Source organism: Homarus americanus, unplaced genomic scaffold, assembly GCF_018991925.1.
Source record: "Homarus americanus isolate GMGI-L3 unplaced genomic scaffold, GMGI_Hamer_2.0 scaffold47924, whole genome shotgun sequence".
NCBI lineage: Eukaryota > Metazoa > Arthropoda > Malacostraca > Decapoda > Nephropidae > Homarus > Homarus americanus.
Window position 1 is genome coordinate 101,999 of NW_024737505.1, and position 27,144 is coordinate 129,142.

Consider the following 27,144-nt stretch of genomic DNA (forward strand, 5'->3'; position numbering starts at 1 on the left):
AAAGGCATTCTGACCGTACAGTACAACCTCCGAGAAACACCTTGCAGTGACTTCTATTCCTTTTTAAAGAGCAATCAGCCAATACTGAAAAAGATCCGTTCTACAGAAAAGTATGCCTGGGCAAATCAAGTCACACACACAGTGGGGGAAGAAGACTGCAGCTAAGGGAATGAAGATGTTCAGCCTTAAGCAAAGGTTTTTTTTTTTTTTAAGATTTCTATACCATGTATGTTGTATCTTAGCCTGTGGGTTCCGGGCGGGGGATGTCTTCTGGAGCGTCCTCTTTTTTGAATGGCAACCCTACCTTGGCATCAACTGTCAAACATATCACCTCACCCTCCTCCCTCCCCTGCATTGTCCCAACTAGTAAACAGACCATTTCATATCCCTTAATTTTAGCTGTGTTGATTTATGAGTGTTTGTTTTAACATAATACTACAAAAAACAATGTTTTGTTTATTCAAGGAGATGGGCTGAGGTGCATCTGGGTAGACTGTCAGTCCTTTTAGTATTTTGTGTTTCTCTTAAGTACCAAACTAAATTATTCCATTGAAACAACACTTCGATTTAGTGCGAATTCGGTTTAAAGCAACCTCTCTTGGAATGTATCTCGTGTTATATCGACGTTCTACTGTATACTAAAGGTCTAAATTTTTTATCTCTTTTGAAAACTGTATGATGTTTATAATCAAATTATTCATGATCTTGCATGGATTCCAGCATTGTAAGTTTTGGTCAGCTAAGTTTAGTCTGATATTTTGTAAGATAAAAACCTTCATCCTGGCTGGGAGGAGGTGGGGAGGGGGTGAGGTGAGGTGTTGACCAGGGGTGGAGCCAGAACGTTTCTACTGGGGTGACCAGGTTAGACCCAGTGATTTTATTGGGGTGGTGAAAAATAACTGTTTCAAATCTACAGAAAATTACATAATGTTGTTACCCCTATTTGTGTACGGCCTCAGTGGAATATCCCTCACACACCTAAGGTAGCTAAAGACACGTACCTCTGCTGCTGTTACTCTTCTCTAACAAACTAAATTTATGTAACTGCTCCTCTATAAACATTACAATTAGAATGATATTTGCATTAAATGAATATTTTATAGATAACAATTCACAAGAGAAGGTCACGTTACCAATTTATTTCCAATTTCAAACAAAAGAAGAGAAAAAACAAAAAAGGCTGACAGTTTTGCAATAAGGTCAAAATGTGCATAATACAGCATTATACAGATAACAAACAAAAATAATATGGGGCTCTCAATAAACAAAATGAATATAAACGTAAGTTACGTCTCTGTAGAATCCCCACTGAGCATAAAAGGCACACATCTACAGTATCTTTACTGCTCACTTAGCATCTCACTTGTGCTGTGAAATATATTATAATCTAGATTATAGCAGCTGAATTCTACGGTTCTTGTGATTTCTGGCAAAGGTATCCACAAACTCATCTAGATTGAGGGACTTTGCTCTTCTACATTCTATGCTCAAAACCCCCAGATCGCTCAACCTATCTTCTGACATGGTAGTTCTGAGATGTGTCTTGATCAACTTCAGGCAGTAGCTGCACTTACATGCAGCAGTGCTGATGGGAATTGCAACTGCAATTTTATACAGCCTAAAGAACTCTTGGAAAACATCCATATATGGCTCAATAAACACAGCAAGCTTTAATATGCTGGATGGTTTCTGCATGCCATTTTTGACCTTTCAATGTAAAGTTCTCTTTACTTGGTACAGCTCATGTACAATGTCTTCTAGATCAGACCCATACATCCTAGCAAATGGAAATAGAGTATCCTTTTCACAGAATGTTTCACTAGTTGGATTTAGAGCTTGGATACCTCTCATCATGGTACTATTTTGATTGGAAAATCTATTCCTCAGCTCATTTAGCATCATGTCCAGAACCTGGTAAAATATTCCTGTTCTGAAACTATCTTTGCGGTTAATAGTTGTTTGACTGCCTACTGTGGACAAGACACATTGCGCCTCTAGCTTAGAGCTTAGTTTCCTCTTTCGTTTTGGAACAGTTTACGTACAGACACTGCACTGCTCGGCAATACCCAAAACTGTCTTCCATGTATCTTAAAATACCTCCTCATTTCTATAATTTTCAAAGGTGTGATTGAGTGCCTCTACAAGGTCTACTGCCTTTGCCAAATCAAGCAATGAAGACTGGAGAATGTCAGAGGAATTTTGTATCTCCCAAAAGTTTTTTAAATGTTGCTAAAACGCAATAAACTCCAAGTCATTTTCCCATTCAGCAGACTCTCTCACTGTTTCTTCATTCTTCCTCTCTGCAGACGACGTTTCTCCTGCTTCTTTATTCTCCCTTTCTGCAGAAGTTTTCCCTTCATCATTGTCATTTTCTGCTTTACTCGAACTCTCTTTAAAAAAGGAATGTATTTTCCTAGCTTCTGCTTTCCTTTTCATTCTCTCTAATCCAAGATTCGAACACACCTATCAAAAAACAAAACACTTTTATTGTTGGCTGCTTCTAAATGAATTAAATTATTATTTTTTTTTATGATTTTTTCTCTGCTCTGACTGCTACGCTTTGCATAACTGGAGTGGCCAAGCTTCACTCTAGGGTGACACTGGCTATCCTCGGCCACCCCGTAGCTTCGCCCCTGGTGTTGACTTCTGGGCAGAGGTTACCAAGTGCTTAGTTATCAGTCAAATAGAGAGAGAGAGAGAGTAAGTTTTTTGCTTATAAAATGTCACTGAATTGACTTGGCTGAATATAACTTACATTACTGGAATTCTTGTAAGATAGTGATTAACTTGTGTACAGTATAATGATCCCATAGTTTGCACTAGACATACAAATTTTACTAATTAACTTAGTATATTTGAGTACAGGTTTGCCCGTAGGACAATTATTTCTTTTACCTTTTTCACAATATGTATTTAGGATGGTGTGTGCATGTAAATTAGTAAAAATAAATGAATAAAGTTATGTATATCTACCCGAAAATATGAGTTGATAAACTTGTACTCAAATGTACTACACTAACAGACAATTTTTTTATCTCGTGATGTTTATACTGTATTCAAATTATTTGCTATCTTGCAAGGATTCCAGCAATGCAATTTACATTCTGCTGAGTTTAATCTGTGACAATTTATAAGACTAAAACTTTAAGCCTAGAACTACCTTCACCCTGTTTTGGGAATGCTTCTTAGACCAGAACCCCCAAATTTGTTGTCCGAATTTTCCGAAATCCGTATTTACAGGGTCCAAATCTTCGAGGGTTTACAGTACTTGCATTTGTTTATTATACTTTTTGACCCCTGGTCAAAATATTGGCAATACCTGGTATTGTTTAATTTTATACAAACAGTACAATGACCTTTGACTTTCTGGTGTGGTCTTAATACATTATAACTTCCATGTAATGAAAATTATACATCAATAATGTATATTAATGAAACTGCAAACACTGCCCATCAAAAACAGTAAATTTTTTACTATAAACAATCGTTTCAATTAATATCACTTTACTATCTGTGAAACCATCTTTAAAAGTTCTACACAATGCCAAGTGAATGAACTCAGTATTTTCATTGGTTCAAAAGTTGTCATTTTGAATTTTTCCAAACTTTGAAAATTTTTCTCGATTGTGATTTTTGGCACCTCATATATTGCATTATTCTTTAATATTTACCCTAAATGATCAATAAAATTGTGCAGTATGGGTGTTTATGCAATAATATTGACCATTATTGATGTGATTTAAAAATTAATTTCCTTTCAAATTTGACTCGATATGTCAATTTTGGATTTGGGATTAAAAATATGTAATTACAGTCAGGTAAGTCGTTGTGCTACTGACTTCTGAAGACATACATTTGATAAACTAATTATTAAATTGTTTATATATTTTTGGTTATTTTGGAACAGTACTGCACTGTATTATACTAAAATTATTAAAAGTAGTTTTCAGTTCAAAAGGAAATTTTTTTTTGCATGGAAAATTATTTTTTCATTCAGATGAATAAATAATTCATTTAACAAGCATCATGTGATGTAAAGTGCGGCTATTGAAACATTATTCCTTTGTTGAAATTTATTTTATAAAAAAGGGAAACCATCTTTACAAACATTCGCACTGTCCTTCAAATACTGTACAGTACAGTAGAGTACCACCTGATATGAAAACTGTCATCCTTATACATGTACCATGGGAATGTTATTTATTTATGATCTCTTACAGGCACACCAATTTCTCTATACATTTGCCTCCAGACCAAATAATATACATCTTAACTTAAGTTAATTATTTCACCAGTCAAGAAGAAATGTCATACCACAGAAAAATAAAGGGGATATAAAGCATAATACTCCACCTCAAATAAAGAAATATGATTTAACTTAACCATCTCGCATATCAAGACGCAAATTGCACCAAATCAATGTGTAGCACCATTTGCATCGATGACGGGTTTAAACTTAAAAAATTCACCCAAAAATAATAATTAAAGAAAATTCCATTAAATTTTCTTGTGTAATCGATGACTGCATGACCTTGTGAGGGAAGCTTCCAGAAAGTATCAGAGCATGGGTGGATTGCATTGTCCATGTTTCCTCCCCTCCCATGCTGGTAGGTCACATTTGTCTTTCCTCTCCCACCCTCCTCACAATTAGTCAAATCAAAATTCCAAAGCCATCATTGGAAAGCTCATAAAATCACTATTCTATAACTATGATAATACTTTGGTAGGTTTGTGAGAAAATGTACGAGTTATGATGCTGGGAACAAATAAATTTTTATCTTTAATTGGATTGGAAAGTTAGTCGCATTCTTGTCTCCTTTTTTCTGCTTATGTTAAAGCCAAAGCAATAATAAAGCCAGTGATATGTAACTCTTGCAAAAAAAAAAAAATAAATAAAAAAAAATTATTGTGGGTTAAACTGGCCGCAGAATGAAGATGACCAGACCTCACGTGAGTGGTCTCGTATAACATTTGTCGTGGTCAGAGAAACTTAAAAACTCATTGAATGAACTAGAAAGTTAAGGGCATTGTCCAGCTGTGAACGATCCAAGAATTATGAAAAATCGGACTTTCCGAATAAAATTTATCTGAACTATGGAAACTTTTAGCTACTACATCACTGTTAAGTATGAATGCTGTGCAATATCATCTACCCCCCCCCCAAAAAAAAAATAAGACCCCTTACCTCCTGTAGTCGGCTTTAGACGATTCTCATTTTCTGCTATCATAATAAAGTAGTATTATGAGCAAATAGTATCTTTAGTTTTATTGTTATACATTGTTATTTATTAAAACTATTAAAACATTCATCTGGCAATATCTATCAGCCAGTCTGCTGAGCATTAGGTGTACAGGTATTCCTTCTCAGTGTCCGCTGGCCCGCATGGAGAGTAGACCTACAGTATGTTGCACAGCTTGTGAACTCCCTTGCCCAAGTATTTATGCAGTTTCTTGGACGATTTTTAATTTTCAAACAGTATTAGATTCACCAATGATAATAGAATATGATATAAGAGAAGGAGTGTAACTAAAAATTTCTTTACCGAATTAGACGGTAAAGCCAATAATTTGGGGAGGATTTTTATGGGTTATTTTAGTTTTACTTTTTTATCATCGTTGAATGGTCATACATATTTGGTTGTAACAATGAAGAATCACCAGCCCATGCTCTTTATATCATTAAAGCCACAAATATTTTCAATCACAAGTGTTTCCAGTATTTTGATTAAAAAAAAAAAAAAAAACTTGACCACTGTTGAATGATCCTAAATAATGTGATAAAATTTCATATAAATCCATCCATAAAAAAGGAGGTTTCAGCAGGACAATGCCCCTAATAAAGTTCACTGGTAAGTTTTTTATATTTTATATTTTATAAGAATTATATTGATGTCCATACTAAGACAATCATTTGACTTTATTAACTGTTTTAGAGCCAGTTAGTTAATTTAAAAATGTTTAAGAATTGGTTGCCTGAATTGATACATATCAAGTTTGTAGAAGACAAAATTATAACTGCACATTACAAGTAGTAAAAAAAAAACCTACAAAAAGTAACACCATAAATAAATTTCTTTACAAAGAAACGGAAAAAAAAACACCTCTACTTTTTTTAAACATTATAACAACGAGTGAGGAAAAGTGGCTGGTCTTATTGGGAGCTGGTGGAGAAGAGAGCGATGACCCCAGCTGCTCCCAGTGTGCTGAAGACGTAGTTGTAAGCTGGTGCGATTGACCTGAACACCAAGAAGGACCCCACCACGACCAGCATCAGAAAGAGAGCGTTGTTGTAGAACAAGGAGAATGTGGTGGCCTCAGCTTCTGCTACTTCATTCTTTTTCCACAAGACCCTGAGCAGTGAATAAAGAATTTTGTAATATTTTTAAAGTGAATTGAGCAAGAATTCACAAGTAGAAAAAGTACAAATATGGGAAATCACTGATTAACAATACACTTACATAGTTCAACTAAAACTCCTTTGAAATGTTATCTGCATAAGTAAAATCTGCTTGGTCCTCCATATTCTGTCATGGAAACATACACTATGCTATTTACAGCATGCCCTTAAAATTCACAGGGTTTTTGGTCTCAAAAATGGCCACGAATTGCTAAATCCGTGAATACCTTCTGACGGGGTGTGTGTGTGTGTTAAATTTTTACTAGTATGCAAAGAAATGTGTTTTCCCTTAGGACAATTATTTCTTTTACTTTTTTTTACAATACGTATTTAGGATGGTGTGTGCATGTAAATGAATAAAGTTACATATATCGACACAAAAATATGAGTTGAAAAAACCATAACACACCACAGCTTGGCCCAGTAGCCTGATGTTTACAATGACAAGCTAACCTAGCTACAAAGCCTCGATTAATCACTATTTGATCAGTAAACACTAATAATAACAGGAAATCCAGTGAAATGTGGCAGGGAGTGAGGAGAATTACAACTGCAGACAACGTGCTAACTAGCGGTCACTCGCTCCCTTTACTCGCTTCCATTGCCAGGAGTACGTATGAGAGAAATACATGACTTTCTCTCTTCACTTGTTTGGGTTCCTTCCACAGCTGGATGAAGGTGGTTAAGGGCGTTTGGGAGCCCTCACAAGCACAAGGAGCAGGTGTTAAGAGAGCAGAGTAGCACACGTGTGAAGGACAAACGTTTAATCTCGGACAGGAGAGGAGTGAGCACGCATGGTCCAGCCGCCAGGGACAAGAGACACCTTGCAGGATGCCATAAAACTCGCGGGTTCCCCATCCCGGCTGCAGAAATGCCATCAACTTGAAAACTAACCGCAGACATTCTTGGATACATCCAGGGTGTCATCCGCAAATAATCGAAAGCCACAAATTAAATATCTGCGAATTGTAAGGGCATGCTATAATAAAAAAAAAATGAAGGTTTCAGAATAACTGTACTGGTAATAAACTGAGATACTAAAAGTATCAATACTGTATAGATTATAAAACCCTAATTAAATCACGTGACAGCACAGATGTGTGATACAAACTAAGTAGATTATAAATTGAGATCTACCTTACACTGTAAATGGGACAGGTGACCAAATATTAAGCCTTTTTAATTATTAATAACTAAAATATTGGCCTCACCTTTCATCCTTTTCTTTCTTGCCCATCTTCTTGTCATCAGCCAGTTTCCGCATTACTTCACGTGTAACAGCATCCTCAACCTTTTGTGCCACCTGTTTGGTCAACAAATGACTGGATTATGATACAGTAGACTGTTAAGACCATTTCTTTTGTATATGGTATTTATAAAATTTAAAAAGTAATTTTCAGTGTCACACCAGTAAATATATACCAATATACTGTACTATCAATTCCTCCAACATCTTTAGAGTATACCTTAAAACAAAACAACTGTACAAGTAACATACCTTATGCTTCAGGACAAACTTGGTGTTCATGTAAGCAAAAGCAACAAGGTATGTTGCAATGCCTGTCACAAGAGCAAATATGGCAGCAGATGAAAGAGGATCCATCATATGAATACGCCAGAAGAGCCCTGGAAACAAAAATACAAGTTGGAACAGAGTTTGTGAAACACATTATGCCCCCACTTGTGAAATTTTAATCAAATAATCCATGGATGCAACATAAAGTAATCCGGATGAAACTTCTCGAACCTATTAATGTACAGAGGTATTTTTTATTTTAGATTGGTAAACCCAGTAAACTGAGGTCCCAATAACCAATACTTCGTATAACTTTCTCTGATACATGGTACCAATGGAAGCAACTATCTTGACCTGCCACATTTTGAACACTTGCACATCCTGCCAACTAGTCAATGTTGACAAATTCTTGGAAACTGTCTTCACCCTCTGCAAGCACAGATAACTTGTGATGCGATACTGAACATGATGTGATAAGGAAGCCATTGAAAAACAATATGGCTTCTCCCTTAGTCATCAATCCTCCTTGAGGTAGAACAATAAATAGATGAACATAGAGTTCACTTAGAATCCAATGCTAATTGAAAGGTATTGGAAATAAATAAAAGCCCACAAGGGTTTCGATTCCAACAATAAGATTCTCATCATAATTTAGAAAATTAATAGGTTAAAGAACTCAGTGTGTGGAAATAAATTATATGAGATTTGTACAGGTTACTGACACACAACTCTGGATAATAAAAAAACATTCAAGGTAGTAAAATCCCCGATATCCGACTCAGTTTATTGACAACTGAACTGAGACTGGATTCAGAATTTATTTGTTCACGATTGGGGACAACACACACTGACAAGCCAGAATTTTTGGCAGATTATTTACGGTAAAAAACTAAATATATTCACACACAGTGCACATAGAGACCTGATTTAAGTCATATACTGTAATCAGTTTATCGCTGTATTTTTACCCCGCAATCACCCTAATCCTTCATGCCCTGCCCACTACAGGTGAGGTGATTTAATAAGAGAAAATTTAAAAAAATAAAAATTCATAAAATAAAAATAAAAAGCTGTCGCATCTTTTACAATATTCCTCTGGTTAAGATTCGTCTTTGTTACACCATGGAACTTGAAATTTATATTTACATAAGGAGAAAGAGCAAAGAAGATATAAATACTTTATTAGGTTTCCATTGCAAATTTAAATTTTTTGAGTACAGTTAACCCTCACTTTACGCGGTTAATGTAACCGCAGGGTCCTGCGTAAAGTGAATAACATAACATATGGGATTAATTGAAATAGAGTCCGGGCCGACCCCCCAAACTCCACTTTTTGACGACACACAACTATGTTGTAGTAAAAATTTTATCTTAACTTTAAGATGGTATGAAAAAACAAGTAATATAGAAGAGGTTAGGTTAGGAAAAATAAAGGTTAACATAGGAAAAATAAAGGTTAGGTTAGAAAAACTAAAAGTTATGTGGAACACTTATGTTAGTAGAAGAGATGGGTCGGCATATGGGGATGGAGGCTGGTTCCGAGGCAGAGGGCAGATTACTGGCCCTCAGGTGAATCACCATTACTAGGTGAATCACCATCACTGTCACTTACAGTTGTCAGGGCTTCCCTGACAAATCCCTCAAAGTCATCTTCACTGCCACTATCACTGGCTTGGGCTGGCTGTGGTGGGTTGCAGGCAAAGAAATCTGTTATGCTTTTTTGACGGCTGGCGTTGATGTTGTCGTGATACACCTTGATGTACGGCTCCATAGCCTGCACCAGCCGGGTATGGAAGACTTCATAGCGGTCATCGTCATTGTCGCGGGAAAGGAAGGACTTCATTTTCTCTGCACACTCCATGGCACCCTTAATATCACTATGAGTTAAATTGTGTTCTTCGGAGAATGACGCACCTTCTTCCTCCTCTTCACTGACGTGATCTTCTTCCAACATCTCGTCGGCAGTCACTTCAGCATCTCTGATCACCTCCAGGATGTCGTCGTTGGTGGTCTCGGAGAAGCCTGGAACTGTAACAGTCTGCGCAGCTTCTCTGGCAAGGTCCACTACTACTGCAACAATCTGAACTTCACCAGTCACAGATTGACTCCTCCTCTCACCTGGTATTCCATGCAACACATGTCTCCATGCGTGACGAATTGTAGCAATAGACAGCTGATCCCATGACTCCACCAAGAAGTCCACAGCTTTCTTGATGTTAAATACTCTCCAGAATTGTTTGAACAGTATTTTTTGCTGTGCCAACTGTTGATCCTCATCTTCTTCGCTCTTGCTATCAGTGGTGGTGTCACTCAGGTTACGCAACTCTTCCCTGGTGTTGGTGTAGTCGTTCAGGAGTTTGAATTTTTTTGTTGAGAATGCAGCTTTTACATTACAGATTAACTCTTGGTCCATGGGCTGTAATATAGACGTAGTGTTGGGAGGAAGGATGACCACTTTTACGTTGGGGTGACGATCTAACAGTAGGTGGCGAGTGTCCTGGTGCGTTGTCCAGCAGCAACAAAATATTGAATGGCACATTCTGTCGCTCACAGAATTTCTTTACATCGGGAACAAAACAGTCATCAAACCAGGAGAGGGACAGTGTAGAGAACATCCACGCCTTACGTGCGGTCAGCCAGTGGACATTTAGCTTGGTCATGTCCATGGTTTTGTAGGCGTGCGGCTTGCGTGCTGTGTGGATCACCGATAACTTGAGCTTACAGGTACCGGAGGCATTGGTGGTAAACAGGACGGTGATGCGTTCCTTCTGCATCTTCCGGCCCCGAATCTTGCTGGCATTCTTTACAACGAAGGACTTGGAAGGTAGCTTTTTCCAGAAAAGACCAGATTCGTCCATGTTAAACACCCGGTCGTCACTGTACTGTCCTTCCTCCATAATCTTACGTAAAAACGGAGGAAATTCCCTAGCCGCAGCACGGTCAGCACTCGCTTCTTCACCACCAATGTTTATATTGGTGATCTTGTTCCGGATCTTAAACCTCTGTAACCACCCAGAGGAAGCATTAAAGGGTTTGGGCTCTGTAATTCCCATCTTTCGTGCCACTGCCATGTACAGTTCACGTGCGTAGTCCTTAACAGAGCGCGTGTCGACCGCCATGTTCCGTCGCGCCTGACGCACCAAGTACCTCACAAGTAATTTTTCTGTCTTGAGAAGCACCTGGTTGTGAAAATACTTGATCATAGAAGCACCTGTAGACTTTGTGATCTTCATGTGCTCCTTTATCTTGGCTGCATCCTTCTTTATTGTTCGAATCGTAGATTCATTCACACCATGCTGGCGCGCCAAATCAACCTGCCTTGTTCCTTTCTCCAACTCTTGGATGATGGTATACTTCACCTCGTAGCTTAAGGAACGTCGTGTCTTCTTTGGCTTAGTGCCGCTGGGTCCAGGTAAGGAAAGGTTTCTCTCTGGGGGTGGTGGTCCGGCGGAAGCCATTTTACGAACAATGGATGCACGATTACACGGTGTGGCCTTGAGGGATGAAACTGCCGCGGCTAGGTCAAGCGTCGTCTTTCCTCCCTCCCTCCCTCCCCCGGGTGGACACGTCATAATACTTTAAGCCAATTACAGCTAGCAGCAGAGGGGGGTAGGGATGCATGGCCAATCACAGTCGGATACGTCATATGACGTCAGTGATAACGCAACAAAGACACACACTGCGCAACCTTACCGCGCGGCTTGCCCAAGCGGAGGGAGGAGGAGGGAGAGGCGAGGAGCACAGGCAGGCAGGCGGGCAGGAGGTGGGGCGAATCTAAAAATAGCGTCGCGCCGGACACACTCCGCGTAATGGGGTTCACGTACCGCGTAATGTGAGCACGTTAGGTTCTGACAAGGCACCGCGTAAACGCGGAATGTGGGACCGCGTAAAGTGAGGGTTAACTGTACAGTATTTTAACCAGCCATATTGGTTGTTTTTAGAATTTTTATAGGTTGGGTAAGGTTTTTAAAGGTTTGTTTCATGTTCTTTTTAGCATATTACCCCATATTACTCCATAACACCTCAATTGTGACAAATGAAGGTCAGATTTGCTTGAAACAATACAAAATACACTTGGAAAACCTATTTTTGTTAATAGTTTCTGTGGTGTAACTAAAATGAATCTTTACCCTTACTACAGGTTGACAATCCCTTATCCGAAATCCTTGGGGCCAGTGGCATTTCGGATTTCGGAATTTTTCAGTTTTCAGAATGGTTATTTTTTTATTTATTCATTTTTAATGTGTAGTAGCTCACCCGGGCATACATCAATGACCCACATCAGGGCCGGGGGGAAATATAATAAAAATTATAGTAATAATTCATAGTTCTAGGTCGTGTTTATCACTTTTGATCTTTTTTTCATTCTTGTATTTTTTTATTATTATTATTATTATTATTTTATTATTACAGTTTTATTGTTATTATTATTAATTTAATTATTATATTTTATTATTATTATTATTATTATTATTATTTTATTTTGGTGTATTTTTATTAAAAATTTCATTTACTATGAATATTTATTATTATTATAATTATTATTACTACAGGTTGTACCTCTCTAGTCCGGCAACCTCGGGACCTGACCGGTGCCGGACCATGGAAATTCACCCTTTTCCTGGATAGATAGTGACTTGTGCTTATGCCTGGAAGCACTAGCACCACTTTCTCTGCGTCATGGTCTCTTTGAAGACATATTGAAGGGTTAAATGTCGTATAGTAGCTTCTGAAATTTCGCGAGTTTTTAATTCTTAACGTATTTTATTGGAACACACAAAAAAATAAATAAATAAAAATTTTGACGGCGGAAACTTGAATTTCGACGGGTTTGAACGGCCCGCCAACGTGCAGACGACGTGCATAATCGTGTAAACAGCGTCATTTCTCTTATGTACAAAAAGATTCATTATTGTTTATTACTGAATGTCTTTTTTATTGAATTAATGTTTATGTGTGCAAAATGAGCAATACAATTCATTAATAATACGTAGAATATTAAAACACACGAGGAAATGACAAAGCATTGTTTTCGTTGATTACAAAACCAGTGACTGACTGGTTCTACATATAAAACTGAAGAAAATAAGACCTTGGTTGTAGCTGTAGTAAAATTAATATGGTTGTTTTAAGTAATGTTATTTAATGTTAATAAATGGAACAATAGAAGTAGCTAACGATAATGGTAAAGAAAAAGAGATCGCATATGTAAGTGCGCATGCGCACACGTGAAAACATATCGTCATTACTTTACATAAGAATATGAAAGCAACACTTATTTACTGTTCATATATATTTTAATTAATGTTTCTGAATTTGTTTTTATTGAATTAATGTACAAAATTAACAATACAATTTATTAATAATACGTGGAATATTAGAGGAGACGAGACGGCTGCCGGCATTGTTTATGTTAAAGCTTACGAAACCAGTGACTGATTGGTTCTACATATAAAACTGAAGAAAATAAGACCCTGAGTTTAGCTGTAGTAAAATTAATGTAAAAAATGAATATGGTTGCTTGAAGTACCTGTAATGTTATTTAATGTTAATAAATGGAACAATATAAGTAGCTAACCATTAATGGTAAAAAAAAAGTGAGACTGCTCGTATGTAAGTGCGCACATGTGAAAACATATCGTCATTACTCTACATAAGAATATGAAAGCAACACTTATTTACTGCTCATATATATTGAAGGGTTAAATGTTGTACTCTGTATAGACAAGCAGAGAGAGAGAGAGCAGCCGAACTGCCGGATGTAAACAAACCTTAATTTCCCGCGCTTTTTTTTTAAGGGGATTAGCCCACCCGGGAATAGGTCACTGACCCACATTGGGCCTGGGGGGCAAAAATTTAATACTCCTGTAATAATAATAATCAGATAAGTAAAAAAAAAAAAAAAAAAAAAAAAAAAAAAAAAAAAAAAAAAAAGCTGCCTATCTACCTATTGGACAAACCAAAATCGTTCCGGACCACGGGAGTTTCCGGACCACAGAATGCCGGACTAGAGAGGTACAACCTGTATTACATTTTTGCCCCCCAGGCCCTGATGTGGGTCAGTGATCTATGCCCGGGTAGGCTAATCCCTGTTCAAAAAAAAATAAATAAAAAAAATAAAAATAAATAAATAAATAAATAAAAAAAAAAAAAATTGGCCCCACAAAAAAAACTTTCGGTTTTCAGAGCTTTTCGGATGAATGGGTGTCAACCTGTATAATGAATAAGAATATTTGTGGAAAAATTAATACAATTTTTAGTTCCTCCTGTAATTAATTTATTACAGGTTTACCCATATGACAATTATTTCTTTTACTTTTTTCACAATACAGTATATATTTAGGATGGTGTGTGCATGTAAATGAGAAAAAATAAATGAAGAAAGTTACATATATCTTCCCAAAAATATGAGGTAAAAAACTTGTACACAAATGTACTACACTAGACTAAAATTTCTATCTCTTGGTCAAACTATACTCAAATTAATCACTACCTTACAAGGATTCCAACAATGTACAGTAATTTATATTCTGTTAAATCTAGTCAGCTACATTTTATAAGATAAAAACTTTAAACCTAAAACTACCTTCACCCTGGCTGGGAGGGAGGGAAGTTAAGTGCCCCCTCATAATTTTGTATGGACTAAAGGAGGTGCCGCACCGTCAGTTCCCGGATAATCGGTGGTGTATCTGTACTGTACCTTTTTTATTTTCAGTTTTCTCTATCTACGATCACAAATCACCTGTAATGGATAGGGCACGAAGAATGAAGGAAATTGTGAGGTAAATCTCATTGAAAATCTGATCATATGACATGAAAATTATGTGTCTATGAGATTTGTATGTGAAGAAATTAATTATTTATTGTTAATACTTCACCTAAAAATATACAGAGCTACCAGGTGTTGTCTGTGTTTAGATCCGACCCGCTTGGTCTGAGTGTACTCTTACGTCCAAAATTTTTTTAAATTACACCATGACACTTCAACAAAGTTCCTTTCATCGGTTCCAGATATCAAAATAAGTACAGTATGAGAACACCACTGCCACCAGAAGGACTTGTTTCATTTTGTTAATTTTTTCCACAGATGTTCTTATCACTATAGCATGTATTTTAAAAGAGGCGACATTTACCAGAACCTATAGAACCTAACCTAACCAACCCAAAGAAACCTACCTAACTTCCCAGCCAGGGCTATCTGTCCTTCAGAGCCCCTGCCATATAAGTACTGTACTTATTATATCTGGTACCAATGAAAGCAACTTTGTTTTAGCATCATTATGTAATTTACGTTTTTGGTGGATGTTAGAGTGCGCTCAGACTGCGCGGGTCGGTTGTAAAGAGACAGACAACATGCTGCGACTTGTCAGATTTTTTCGGAGTTGTATTTACGGTAACTTTGTAATTTCTTCATGTACCATGCACATGGAGACAACATTGTAGTGAAATCTCATCAGTTTTCCCACCGTGTTTTACCCCACAATTTCCCTCATCGTTCATGCCATGCCCACAACCGGTGATTTATGATTGAAAACTTATAATTAAAATAAAAAGTTGTTGTCTCTTAAAATACTTTGGTCAATATTAATTTTTATCCCAATGGTAGACCCTGCTGCTACTGCCTGGGAAGATATTGGAGACATAATGTGTTGTCTAATGGTAGACCCAGCTGCCATATGGCACCACAAAAATTGTGACCAAGTCCCAGGTTGCTGATCTGTCTTTCTGCCTCACTTACACACAATTGCAGGGTTTCAATTGTGTCTCTTATTATTGACAACACAACATATATAACCTTACTCACTCTTGATCTGTTCAATTCTTTCTACAGTGTTCTTTCTTCTCCTAAGATATCAGTTGAAAATAATATAAAAGTGGGGCCTTCTCAAATGGGTCCCATTGGTTGAGAAGGTTGTGGACCCCAGGATCGACCTGATCATCATCAAACTACTGGGGCCTCAACTGACGTCACCGCGGTTGCTGGAGGATCGGCATTTTTCACACTTCATTTTTCCAACATATGTGACCCGAGATCCAATTTTTCTTCTGTGGAGCACCATCTATTAACCTCTTCCCCAGACCTTTTACTACTATCTGAACTCCAACTGACCAAAACAGCTTCACCCAAACCTTTTCAAGTCTCCAATTACAACCTTTATACCTCTTTCAGTTCTAAGGGAGGTGTATGTGCCTACTGCAACACACTACACCTATAGCTAGACTCACGGACCTTGAATCTTCTTTATGATGTCATCTGGCTCAAAATATCTCTACCAACTATGACTATTTTTCTTTGATTCCTATACAGTGCACCCTCACTTTACGCGGTCAATTGAACCCATGACGGCCGGCGTAAAGTGAGAAGCGCGTAAAGTGAACATAACATATGGGATTAATTGAAATAGAGACCAGGCCGACCCCCCAAACTCCACTTTTTCAGACACAATACCTACGTTGTAGTAAAAATAACTTCTTAATTTTATGATGGTATGCACACACAATTAATAATGAAGAGAAATATCAATAATATTAGGTTTTTTAACACTTACATCAGTAGAAAAGATGGCTGGGCACACAGGGATGGGGGATTGGTTCCGAGGCAGAGGGCAGGTTATTGGCCCTCACCTGTATCACTTGTATCAATATCCACCACAGACGCTTGCAGGGCCTCTTTGTCAAACCCCTCAAAGTCCATATCCTCACTATCATTATCACTATCACTGACTTGGGCCGGCTGTGGTGGGCGTTCAAACTCGGTAATGTTTTGATGACTGGGCGACCTTGTGCGCACGCCTGCTCGCGCCGCTCTCCGCGTAAAAGGGTACACACACAGCGGAAAGTGAGCATTCCGGTTTCGGCAGGGTACCGCGTAAACGTGGAAACGCGTAAAGTGAGACCGCGTAAAGCAGGGGTTTACTGTACTGTTCTCCCAACTCACCCAACTATATGGAACTCTTTGACTATCTCATTTCTTGCCACGAGTCGTTGCTATCCACACACCCAACACTGAGATCCTCTACCTAAGGGATTTCAATGTATTGTACATCACAGAGAGTGGTTTGGCTCTGCGAGGGATGACCCACATGGAGCTAAGGCAATCTCTTTTTCCTTACTAATGATTTGGAACAAATAATTAAACATCCTACAAGTGTTCCAGATCGACTTGATCTACTTAATGGCCTTCTTGATCTTTGTTTTACCTCTAACCCCTCACACTATTCATACCCAATTTTTGCCTCCTTAGGGTCTTCTGATCACAATCTTATTTCTATTAAATCAAACTGGGCATGACCACCTCCCCCACCCCCCTCTAAACGCGAACTATGGCACTATCGGAGGGCAGACCGGTAATCCTTACAAGAATTCTTCACCGACTTTCATTGGGATGAATGTTTCCTTTCCACTCAGGATGCCTCGGTAAGTGCTGACAGCATTTCTGGGGTTATACAGGGTGGTATGAGTGCACTTATCCCATATTCTACCAAAACTTTCACTCCTCTTTCATTACTTCTAGAAAATGTTGTAAGGTTATTCTGACCTGACTAACTCTTCTTCTAGATAATCCATCTGTAAAAACTTCTGCACTCGCTCTTTTCTGACCTGATAACTCTGTAGCCAACTCTCCCCTTGATAAAGCCTATCTCTTTGGCACCTTGTTCTCCTCTAATTCCACCTTAGACAATTCCAACTCTATCCCTCCTACTAAACCTATACACTTTCCTATCATCTCCACTCGTAGGATTGCTGGTGTGTTATCCAGGTTGGATGTGAGTAAGGTGCATGAACCGGACAGAATACCCCCCTTGAGTTCTGAGGGAGTGTGCTGAAATTCTGGCCCCTGTGCTTGTTGCCTCTTTTGCCTTAGCCTCAAAACCCAAACTTTCCCTTCTGCTTGGAAGCACACCTTGGTTCAACCCATCCAGCAGAAGTGTGACCATTTCAATCCCTCTTAATTACAGTACAGTGGGGTATGCTATAACGAACGGATCCTACTACGAATATTCCTATAACGAACGGTTTTACCTATAAAATTGAGAATGCTATAACGAACGAAACTCCTACAACGAACATTATTTAATTTTTTTTCTAATTTATTGTTTTTTTATTACAAATATTAATGATATTCTTTATTTCAGGGGTTTAGATGCATATTTATGCACTTTTTTACAATTTTTACAATTTTATATTATATTTTTCAGTGTTAAGTGGTTGTATTTGGGGGCCTGGAACGGATTAATCCTATAACGAACGAATGCTATAACGAACAAGGTTCTAGAACCAATTAGATTCGTTATAGCATACCCCACTGTATTGCCCCATTGCCCTAAATTTATCCCTCAAGATTTTTTTAAACTATCTTAAACTCTCATTTTCTCCATCACCTTGAATACCTTTCTCTTTTGTAAGATCATCAGTATGGCTTTTGCCAGGTGAGATCTACTGGTGATCTGCTCTCCTACTGCAACCATCTTTGGTCATCCTCTCTTAGGGATTATGGGGAACTTTTGTTGTGGCCCTCGACATCTTCAAAGCATTTGACAGGGTATGGCACAAGTCTTTGCTTTCTAAACTTACCTCTTATGGTTTCTCTTCCCCACTTTATTCTCTAATTAATAGGTTCCTTGAGAACCGATCCATGGCAGTTGTTGTCGAGGGATCGATCTCTCGCTCTTTCTCTACCAATAGTGGTGTCCCACAGGGTTCTGTTCTTTCATCTACTCTCTTCCTCCTTTTTATCAATGATTTACTTCACACTACGACATTCTATCCATTCTTACACTGATGATTCTACTCTTCACATTTTCCCCTTCCCCCGAATTCTCAAACTATATCTGTTTCTTGGGCTGATATTTCATTTATCAATGCGAATCTGTGCAGCATCTCCGAATGGGGAGGTAGAAACTTGGTTAAATTCAATTATAATAAAACTCAGTATTTACCAATTACAGTGACCCCTCGTTTAACGAACACCTCGGTTAACGTAATTTCGATTAACGAACTGCCTTCCATAAGGATCTTCAATTCGTTTAACGAAAAAAATTTCGCTTAACGAACTTCTTACGAACCGACCTCAACATGTTTTCGCTTGCACTGACCGGGCAACCAGCTTTAGTATCAGTCCGCCAATACATTAATCGGTTCTAGGGCTTAAATTCCTTACTATTTTTGTAAATATCAAGAAGTTTATACTATTCAATAATTTTAAAAGTTTAATATTCAATTTTTTAGTCATTTTAACAATTATTGAACAAAATTGAAGGTAAAGTGACTAGTTTAATGCGCGGCATCCAGCCTCTTAACACAGCAAACAGGCGTCAGTCTCTCTCTGTTTTCACTGGAGGTAACATCTTGCTTGAGACTCTCTTCAACTAAACGCTTTTTTTCTGTGTTTCCAAGCAAATTATTGGTCATTTTGAAAATTATTTTACATATTGACAATATATAGTGCAGTGCAGTGTTATTTTAAAGAAAATATTCTTTATTTACAGCTAGTTTAACTTTGAAAAATACGTGTTGCCATTGTTTGAATCCAGCATGGGGCCTAAGAGATCAAGAAAAGTGATTTCAATCCAAATGAAGCAGGAAATAATAAAAAAACACGAACAAGGTATTAAATCAAATGCGCTATGCAAAGAATATGGCATGTCGGCATCAACTGTGTCGACAATTCTTGCACAAAAAGACAAATTTAAGGAAGTGAACGTGAGAGACAAATCTACAAGAGTGTTTAAAAGTAGATCCCTAATCGTAGAAACTGAGAGGTTACTTATCATCTGGATTAGGGAAAAACAGATGAAAGGTGATTCAGTTTCTGGTGATTTCATTTGTGAAAGAGCCAGGGAGATTTATGAACATTTAAAGACAGATCAACCTGGTTCTTCAGGAACAGAATTTGAAGATTTTCGGGCTAGCAAAGGCTGGTTCGAAAAATTTAAGAAAAGAAGTGACATTTTAAGTGTTGTTAGGCATGGTGAAGCTGCTAGTGCTGATAAAGAAGGGGCAGCAAAGTTTTTAATTGAATTTAAAAAACTGATGGAAGAAGAAAATTATCTTCCACAGCAAGTGTTCAATGTTGACGAAACTGGGCTGTTCTGGAAAAAGATGCCCAAAAGAACATTCATCACCAAGGATGAAGCCTCTTTACCTGGGCATAAACCCATGAAAGACCGTCTCACTCTATTGCTTGGTGCCAATGCTTCAGGGGATTTCCGACTGAAGCCTATGCTTGTCTACCACTCTGAAAACCCCAGGGTGTTCAAGCAACAGAAAGTGGTAAGAACAATGCTTGGAGTTTATTGGAAGTCCAACCGTAAGGCATGGGTGACAAGACAGTTCTTTAATGAATGGGCTATTGATGTGTTTTGCCCCTCTGTCAAGAGCTACCTAACCACCAATAAACTTCCTTTAAAGGCTCTTCTCCTCATGGATAATGCTCCTGGTCATGACCCTGACCTTGCCAGAAATTTGGAGTATAAATTTGACTTTGTGAAAGTGTTGTTTTTGCCTCCAAACACTACATCACTCATACAGCCAATGGACCAGAATGTGATCAGCAACTTCAAGAAGTTGTACATGAAGAAAATGTTTAGGAGGTGTCATCAGGCAACTTCCATTGATCCTGAACTAACACTGAAACAGTTCTGGAAGACACAATTCAACGTCCTGGAGGCTGTAAAATTGATTGTGTCATCATGGCAAGAAGTCTCCAATAGAACCCTCAATTCTTCATGGAAAGCACTGTGGCCATCAGTAGTCCATGATTTTGAGGGATTTGAGGATGACACAGAGTTGGACCAGGAGATTGTGTCCATTGGTCAGTCATTGGGTCTTGAAGTGGAGGAGAAGGATGTGGAAGAGCTTGTGATGTCTCATGAGGAGGAACTTACTCCTAATGACTTGAAGGAACTGGATGAGATGTTACGGGTAGAGGCTGACAGTGGTGAGGAGGAAATTGAAAGTGATGACCATATGTCAGCTAAACAGTTGAAAGATGTGATTTACCACTGGGAGAAGTTCAGGGAACTGGCTTCAAAGCACCCAGAAGTGGAAAAAACTGAACTAACTTTGTGTCATGTTGAGGACTCAGTGGTCTCCTTCTTTAAACATAAGTTAATGGTGAGGAGGACAGATGCCCCACAGACCACAATTGACACTTTCTTCAGTAAAAGGCAGAGGGAACAAGATGCTAGCCCTCAGCCTTCCACTTCAAGAAGGAGAGAGGATGTTCATGGTGGAGAATCTGTCAGTCCAGAGGTTCCTGACATTTTCATGGAAGGTGACTCACCTTCCAAGAAGCAGTAAAATGCTTCTCCTCCACCTCCACTTCCTTCTCTTCTCCCTTCTCCTCCTGCACCTCCCACTTCAAATGCACATCATCACCATCATCCAGGAGCCTTCTACATACACACCTCAAAGTAAGTAAATTTTTCCGCCATTTTTGTTGAAGTTAGGAAATTTTCGGTGAGCTGGAACCAATTACCCAAAAACCCATTGAAACAATGGTTTCGGTTAACGAACGTTTCGGTTAACGAACGACCTTCTGGAACGGATTGAGTTCGTTAACCGAGGGGCCACTGATACACTTTCCAAATTAGAAGATCTCACACCAATCACATTTCAGGATGCTATCATTATGCCAAATTCTAAAATAGATATGCTAGACCTCACCATTTCCTCTAATATATAATGGAAGCCACACATCCACAACATTGCTAAAGCTGCCTCCCAAAAGCTGGGAATGCTGTATAGATGCCATAGCTACTTCACTCCTGAGCAGTTGCTCCAAGTATATAAGGGATTCATTCGTCCTAACTTGGAGTACTACTCTCATATCTGGGGTGGCTCTTCTTCTGTCCAACTATTAGATAGGGTGCAATCAAAGGCATTTCGTCTTATTAACTCTCCTCTTTTAGTTGATAATCTACTCTTCCTTTCTCTTCGCTGCAATGTTGCTTCACTCTCTCTCTCTCTTTTACAGGTACTTTAACAGGCAATGTTCGGTGGATTTGGCATCCTGTGTACCGCCGCAAGGTCGTGGGCTTGTAACACAAGTCTTACTCGCAGTGCCCACCGCTTCTGTGTGGATGTCAATCACACTAGAATAACCTGTTATAGTACATCCTTCTTTCCTCATACAGTCAAATTGTGGAATACTCTGCCTTTTTCTGTGTTTCCATACTCATACAATCTCTCACATCAGAAAGCTGGTTTTCCGGCATCTTCGTGGTGTAGATTTATATAATCTTTTTCTTTTGTATTTTAATGTCTTTTTACTCTTATTTTCTACCCGGGCTATTCCCAGCAAAAAAAAAAAAAAAAAAATATTTCTTCAAATTTTTTATTAATTATTATTATTATTATTATAATTTCGCCCCCACACCCTAATGTGGGTCATTGACCTGTACCCTAGTGGGCTAATCCCATAACAAAAAGGTATTTCAGATTTTGGTATTACTGTATTTTATTTTTGATCATTTGGGGAATCTTAGTAATTTAACTGATGGAATCAGTAGTTTAGACAATTCTAAGACCCTTTTCTTCTATGACATTTCCCTCACAAATGACTTGCATATGTCGAGAGGGGGGTGGACCCCCCAGTTAGAGGTTAGGTCAGGTCAGGTCATTTGTGAGGGAAACGTCATAGAAGAAAAGGGTCATAATTGTCTAAACTACTGACTGCAAAGATAAAATTTATAAAATTCCTGTGTTGTCCGAAAGTAAAACTTTGGTATTATTTCAGTTTTGTACAACCATGAAATCTGGTATTTTCAACACATGCAATAGATATATCTCATCATTATGATTAACTTTCATTCTTTGCACTTCTGTCAAGTGATAATGTCATTTACTTATTTTTCACTATCCAAGACCATAAATCACTAATTGTAGGCACGGCATGAAGGATGAGGGAAATTGCAGGGTAAAACATGGTGAAAAACTGATCATATGACACTAAAATTATGTCTATACGTGTTTTGCACATGAAGAAAATAGTTATTTACAATAAATACTCCTAAAAAAATCTGCTGGGTCAGTGTGTGCGTGGTCAACTGCTCATTTAGTTTACAACCAACCCACTCGATCCGATTGTATTCTCACATCCATAAAAAACGTAAAATTACACCATGATGCTTCAACAAAGTTGCTTTCTTTGGTACCAGATATCAAAATAAGTACTTTCTCTTTAATATGGGAGAGGTTAGCCCCACATCTAGGAAGTTAGCTAGGTTTATTTGGTTGGTTCTATTAGGTTCACGTAGAAGTCTCCTCTAATAAATTACTAAAATAAGAACATGTGGAAAAATGAACAAAATCAAACAACTCCTGGTGGTAGCAGTTTCCTCATACACTACTAAATGAATTTGGAGTTCTGTTCATGTCCACTGACTAATCTTAATCCAGCGGAAATCATTAATTTTTTACGTAATGGATATTTTGCCGTGACAGCCAAAGTTCCCGCTGATGCTATTTTCAGCATGACGTGTGAAGGTTGTCGCGGGTCTTTTATGGAGGTAATTTCCAATTTTAGGGATAAATACAACGAGACCCTTCGGTTTTTCAAAGACCACGGCATTGTTCCTCTAAGTAGAAATCATTGTTCACAGCAATATTGTGAAATAAAACTGCATTTGTGTGCCAAGTCAGTTGTTGATTGGAAACAAACATTCATCACTTCCTCGACACCATGGCTTGCCGTTTCCCGCCATCTCAATAAGAAATCACTCTGCCGCCCAGACTGCATAAGCGCCGATGCTGCCGGCTGGTCTCTCGTCCAGAAAAAACTCAAATTACACCATATCATAGTAAGTTCGGTTATTATACAGTTCAGCACATCTTCAAATCGCATAGAAGCACTTACAGTACTTTCAGGCAAATTCTGGTATTATTGTCAACTGTTTTAACCATCCCCAACCCATAGATCTACTTATTTGGAATATTTCTAACCCCATTTCAACCAGGGGACAAAGAATAACTAATGTCAGAAATTAATTTTCAAGTTTTTCCATTCATTGGGGGGGGAGGGGGGGGGGTTTAAGACGAGTATTTCACTGGGAAATAAATGTCAAATTCGATTAAATAACCCCAAAATACACAGAATAGACTAATTTCTAAACTACTAGGCATATTGGCTAAAACAGCAATTTTACCCAATTTCTACCTCATATATATACATTCCTCAACCCTTGAAGACTCTTGGAAACATGTTTGTTTCAGAAAAAATTGGATAAGTGAGGAACGCCACAGATATTAGACCAATAAATCTCCACCCACCCAGTGTTGGACAACTTGTACCCATCAGAACATGTCAAGTCTTACCCAATTAAGTACAAGATAACTCGTACCCAACTTATGAGACAGTTTATATATATATATATATATATATATATATATATATATATATATATATATATATATATATATATATATATATATATATATATATATATATATATATATATATATATATATATATATACAGTGAATAACGTATATTATATATAATATATATAACATATATAGTATAAATATTATATAAATATATTTTAGTAAATATATATATATATAATATATATAATATAACAGATAATATAAAATATAATATATATTATATATATATATATATATATATATATATATATATATATATATATATATATATGCATATATATATATATATATATATATGCGTACATGGAGATATATGATCCAAGAAAACACGAAGTTCCCAAGCGCTTTCGTGTAATTCACATCTTCAGGAGTGATTATGTAAAACCAATGTAAATTATAGCCAGGATTGGAGCCGGTACAGTGATTTACTTGCATATATATATATATATATATATATATCAGAACAGCATCTGAAAGCAGTGCCTTGTTCGTTCATGTTAGGAATAATAATCACCCCATTGCTTGGGAAAAAAGCTTAGAAGTATTTAAATCATCTTGTGTCACAGAAAGACTTCTGGTTGAAGTTAGTTTGATTAAGGAATTAAAATCAATAAACCTAAGTGATGGTCAGTTCAAAACTGATATGTTACATAAATTTATTTGTCAGTGGCACAAGGTTAAAAATGCTTTGAAAACCTTTGATCTAGATGTATGATAGTTATTTTGTGGGTCCCTTATTTTTGACCTGACCTGACCTGACTAGTCACGTCACCCCCCTTCTCTTAAGCTCCTCTACGTGTGTGTTGGTGTGGGGATTATTGGATGACATCATTATGACCTGACCTCATGTTTAATAAGGTCACCCTGTATATTTAAGCCTCTCTCTGTCCATGTAATCCAGTTGCCTCTGAAGATGTCTCGAATAAAGACGAAAGCTAAGGTGGTCCGTTGTTTCCATTTTCCCGTGTGATTTTATCAAGATATATATATATATATATATATATATATATATATATATATATATATTTATACAGTAACCCCTCGTTTAACGAACGCCTCGGTTAACGAACTGCCTTCCATAAGGATCTTCAATTCGGTTAACGAACAAAAATTCGGTTAACGAATTTCTTACGAACCGACCTCAACATGTTTTCGCTTGCACTGACCGGGCAACCAGCTTTAGTGTCAGTCCGCCAATACATTAATCGGTTCTAGGGCTTTAATTCCTTACTATTTTAGTAAATATCAGGAAGTTTATACTATTCAATAATTTTAAAAGTTTAATATTCAATTTTTTAGTCACTTTAACAATTATTGAACATAATTGAAGGTAAAGTGACTAGTTTAATGCGCGGCATCCAGCCTCTTAACACAGCAAACAGGAGTTAGTCTCTCTCTGTTTTCACTGGAGGTAACATCTTGCTTGAGACTCTCTTTAACGAAACGCTTTTTTTCTGTGTTTCCAAGCAAATTATTGGTCATTTTGAAAAATATTTTACATATTGACAATATATAATGCACTATATAAAACACTAGAAAAACAAAAACCTAACCTAACTTAACTGACTCTCACCATATGATGGAATCACCTATTTCTCAGCTTATTGGCCTGGTTCTTGTTCATCGTTGGATTTTGGGATTCTTACCCAACGCCACATATGTTGGTCTTTGCGATATTTACATTGCCTTGCTCTTAGTACACTTTACTGAGGTTGGAAGAACACCATGCCATCGAAAAAATGCTATAGTTTCTACGTTTTTTTTTCTCCAAAAACTCTCAATCAGCTCCATATACTTTAAGTGACATCCACCGCAGACTTCCATGGTCGGAACTGAACTTAGATTTCAAAATATGAGACCCAAAATAAAACTCGAATTTGATTGGGCCAAATATACTCCGAATTAAACTCAAAATAATTTTAATTGGTTCCAAAAGCAAAAACCCTTTAGATTGGCCGCGTGACGTGTAAGGGTACGCATGCACGTCATGATTTATGAAGGAGACCGAGAGACACCCAGTGTTGGGGGAGAGGCAGACGATAATGGCGGGAGGTTAATGGAAGAAAATAGAATTTTTGGGGGAAAGCTATCACCGGTATTATACATTTCCGCCGGTAATGTAATAGATGAAAATTATCTTATCATTAGACGTCATATTCGAATATGATAATAGATTAGTGGTAGGAATGAACGGTGTGTAAACGGAATAGTACCGGATGATTAGCCAATCAGAGCACACTCATAATTAAATAGCATTAATACGAACTTTGCCAGTCAGGACAAATATCCAGGGCCTCCCTTCAGTAGCAGTATGGCATTACGTTGTGGCTTAATATGTCAGTATCACCACTGGAGGAAACTTACTCTAAATATCATCAATTATCAAAAGTAAGAAAACATGTCAATCCTCAGTAGATAGGATACTTTTATCACAGTTCTCAAAAGTATACAATATTTACTAGTACTTACAGATGGGGATGGCAGACACAATTAACGCATTGAAGTAGAATATAATTGAGCTTTTCTTGGATACATTTCTACTAAAATCCTGAAGCAGAAGTTCCTCTTCCTTGGTTAGCTTCCCTTTGGTGACCATGTTTGCCTGTGATGAGTGGAGGTGGTGGAGACACACAGCGGGACACCTTAATGGAGGTAGTAGTACAGGAGGGGAGACACACGGCGGTTAATGGAGGTAGTAGTACAGGAGGAGACACACGGCGCGACACCTTAATGGAGGTAGTAGTACAGGTGGAGACACACGGCGCGACACCTTCACTACACCCGGCGACAACAAATCAAGTTCCAATATTCTTACTCTTATTCCTTCTATAACTTTCATTAA

At 37.7% G+C, this 27,144-nt stretch overlaps 1 protein-coding gene across 1 annotated transcript; it reads right to left on the reverse strand.

Annotated features, from left to right (window-relative positions):
- Positions 1-4,058: 4,058 nt before the first annotated feature.
- On the reverse strand, positions 4,059-27,107 carry LOC121873459 (translocon-associated protein subunit gamma-like). Its single transcript, XM_042377044.1, has 4 exons — positions 26,772-27,107; positions 7,896-8,023; positions 7,609-7,700; positions 4,059-6,350 (listed from the first exon to the last, which is right to left on the reverse strand). Exons 1-4 carry the CDS (start codon positions 26,896-26,898, stop codon positions 6,152-6,154), a joined length of 546 nt encoding a protein of 181 aa, XP_042232978.1. The 5' UTR covers positions 26,899-27,107; the 3' UTR covers positions 4,059-6,151.
- Positions 27,108-27,144: the final 37 nt, after the last annotated feature.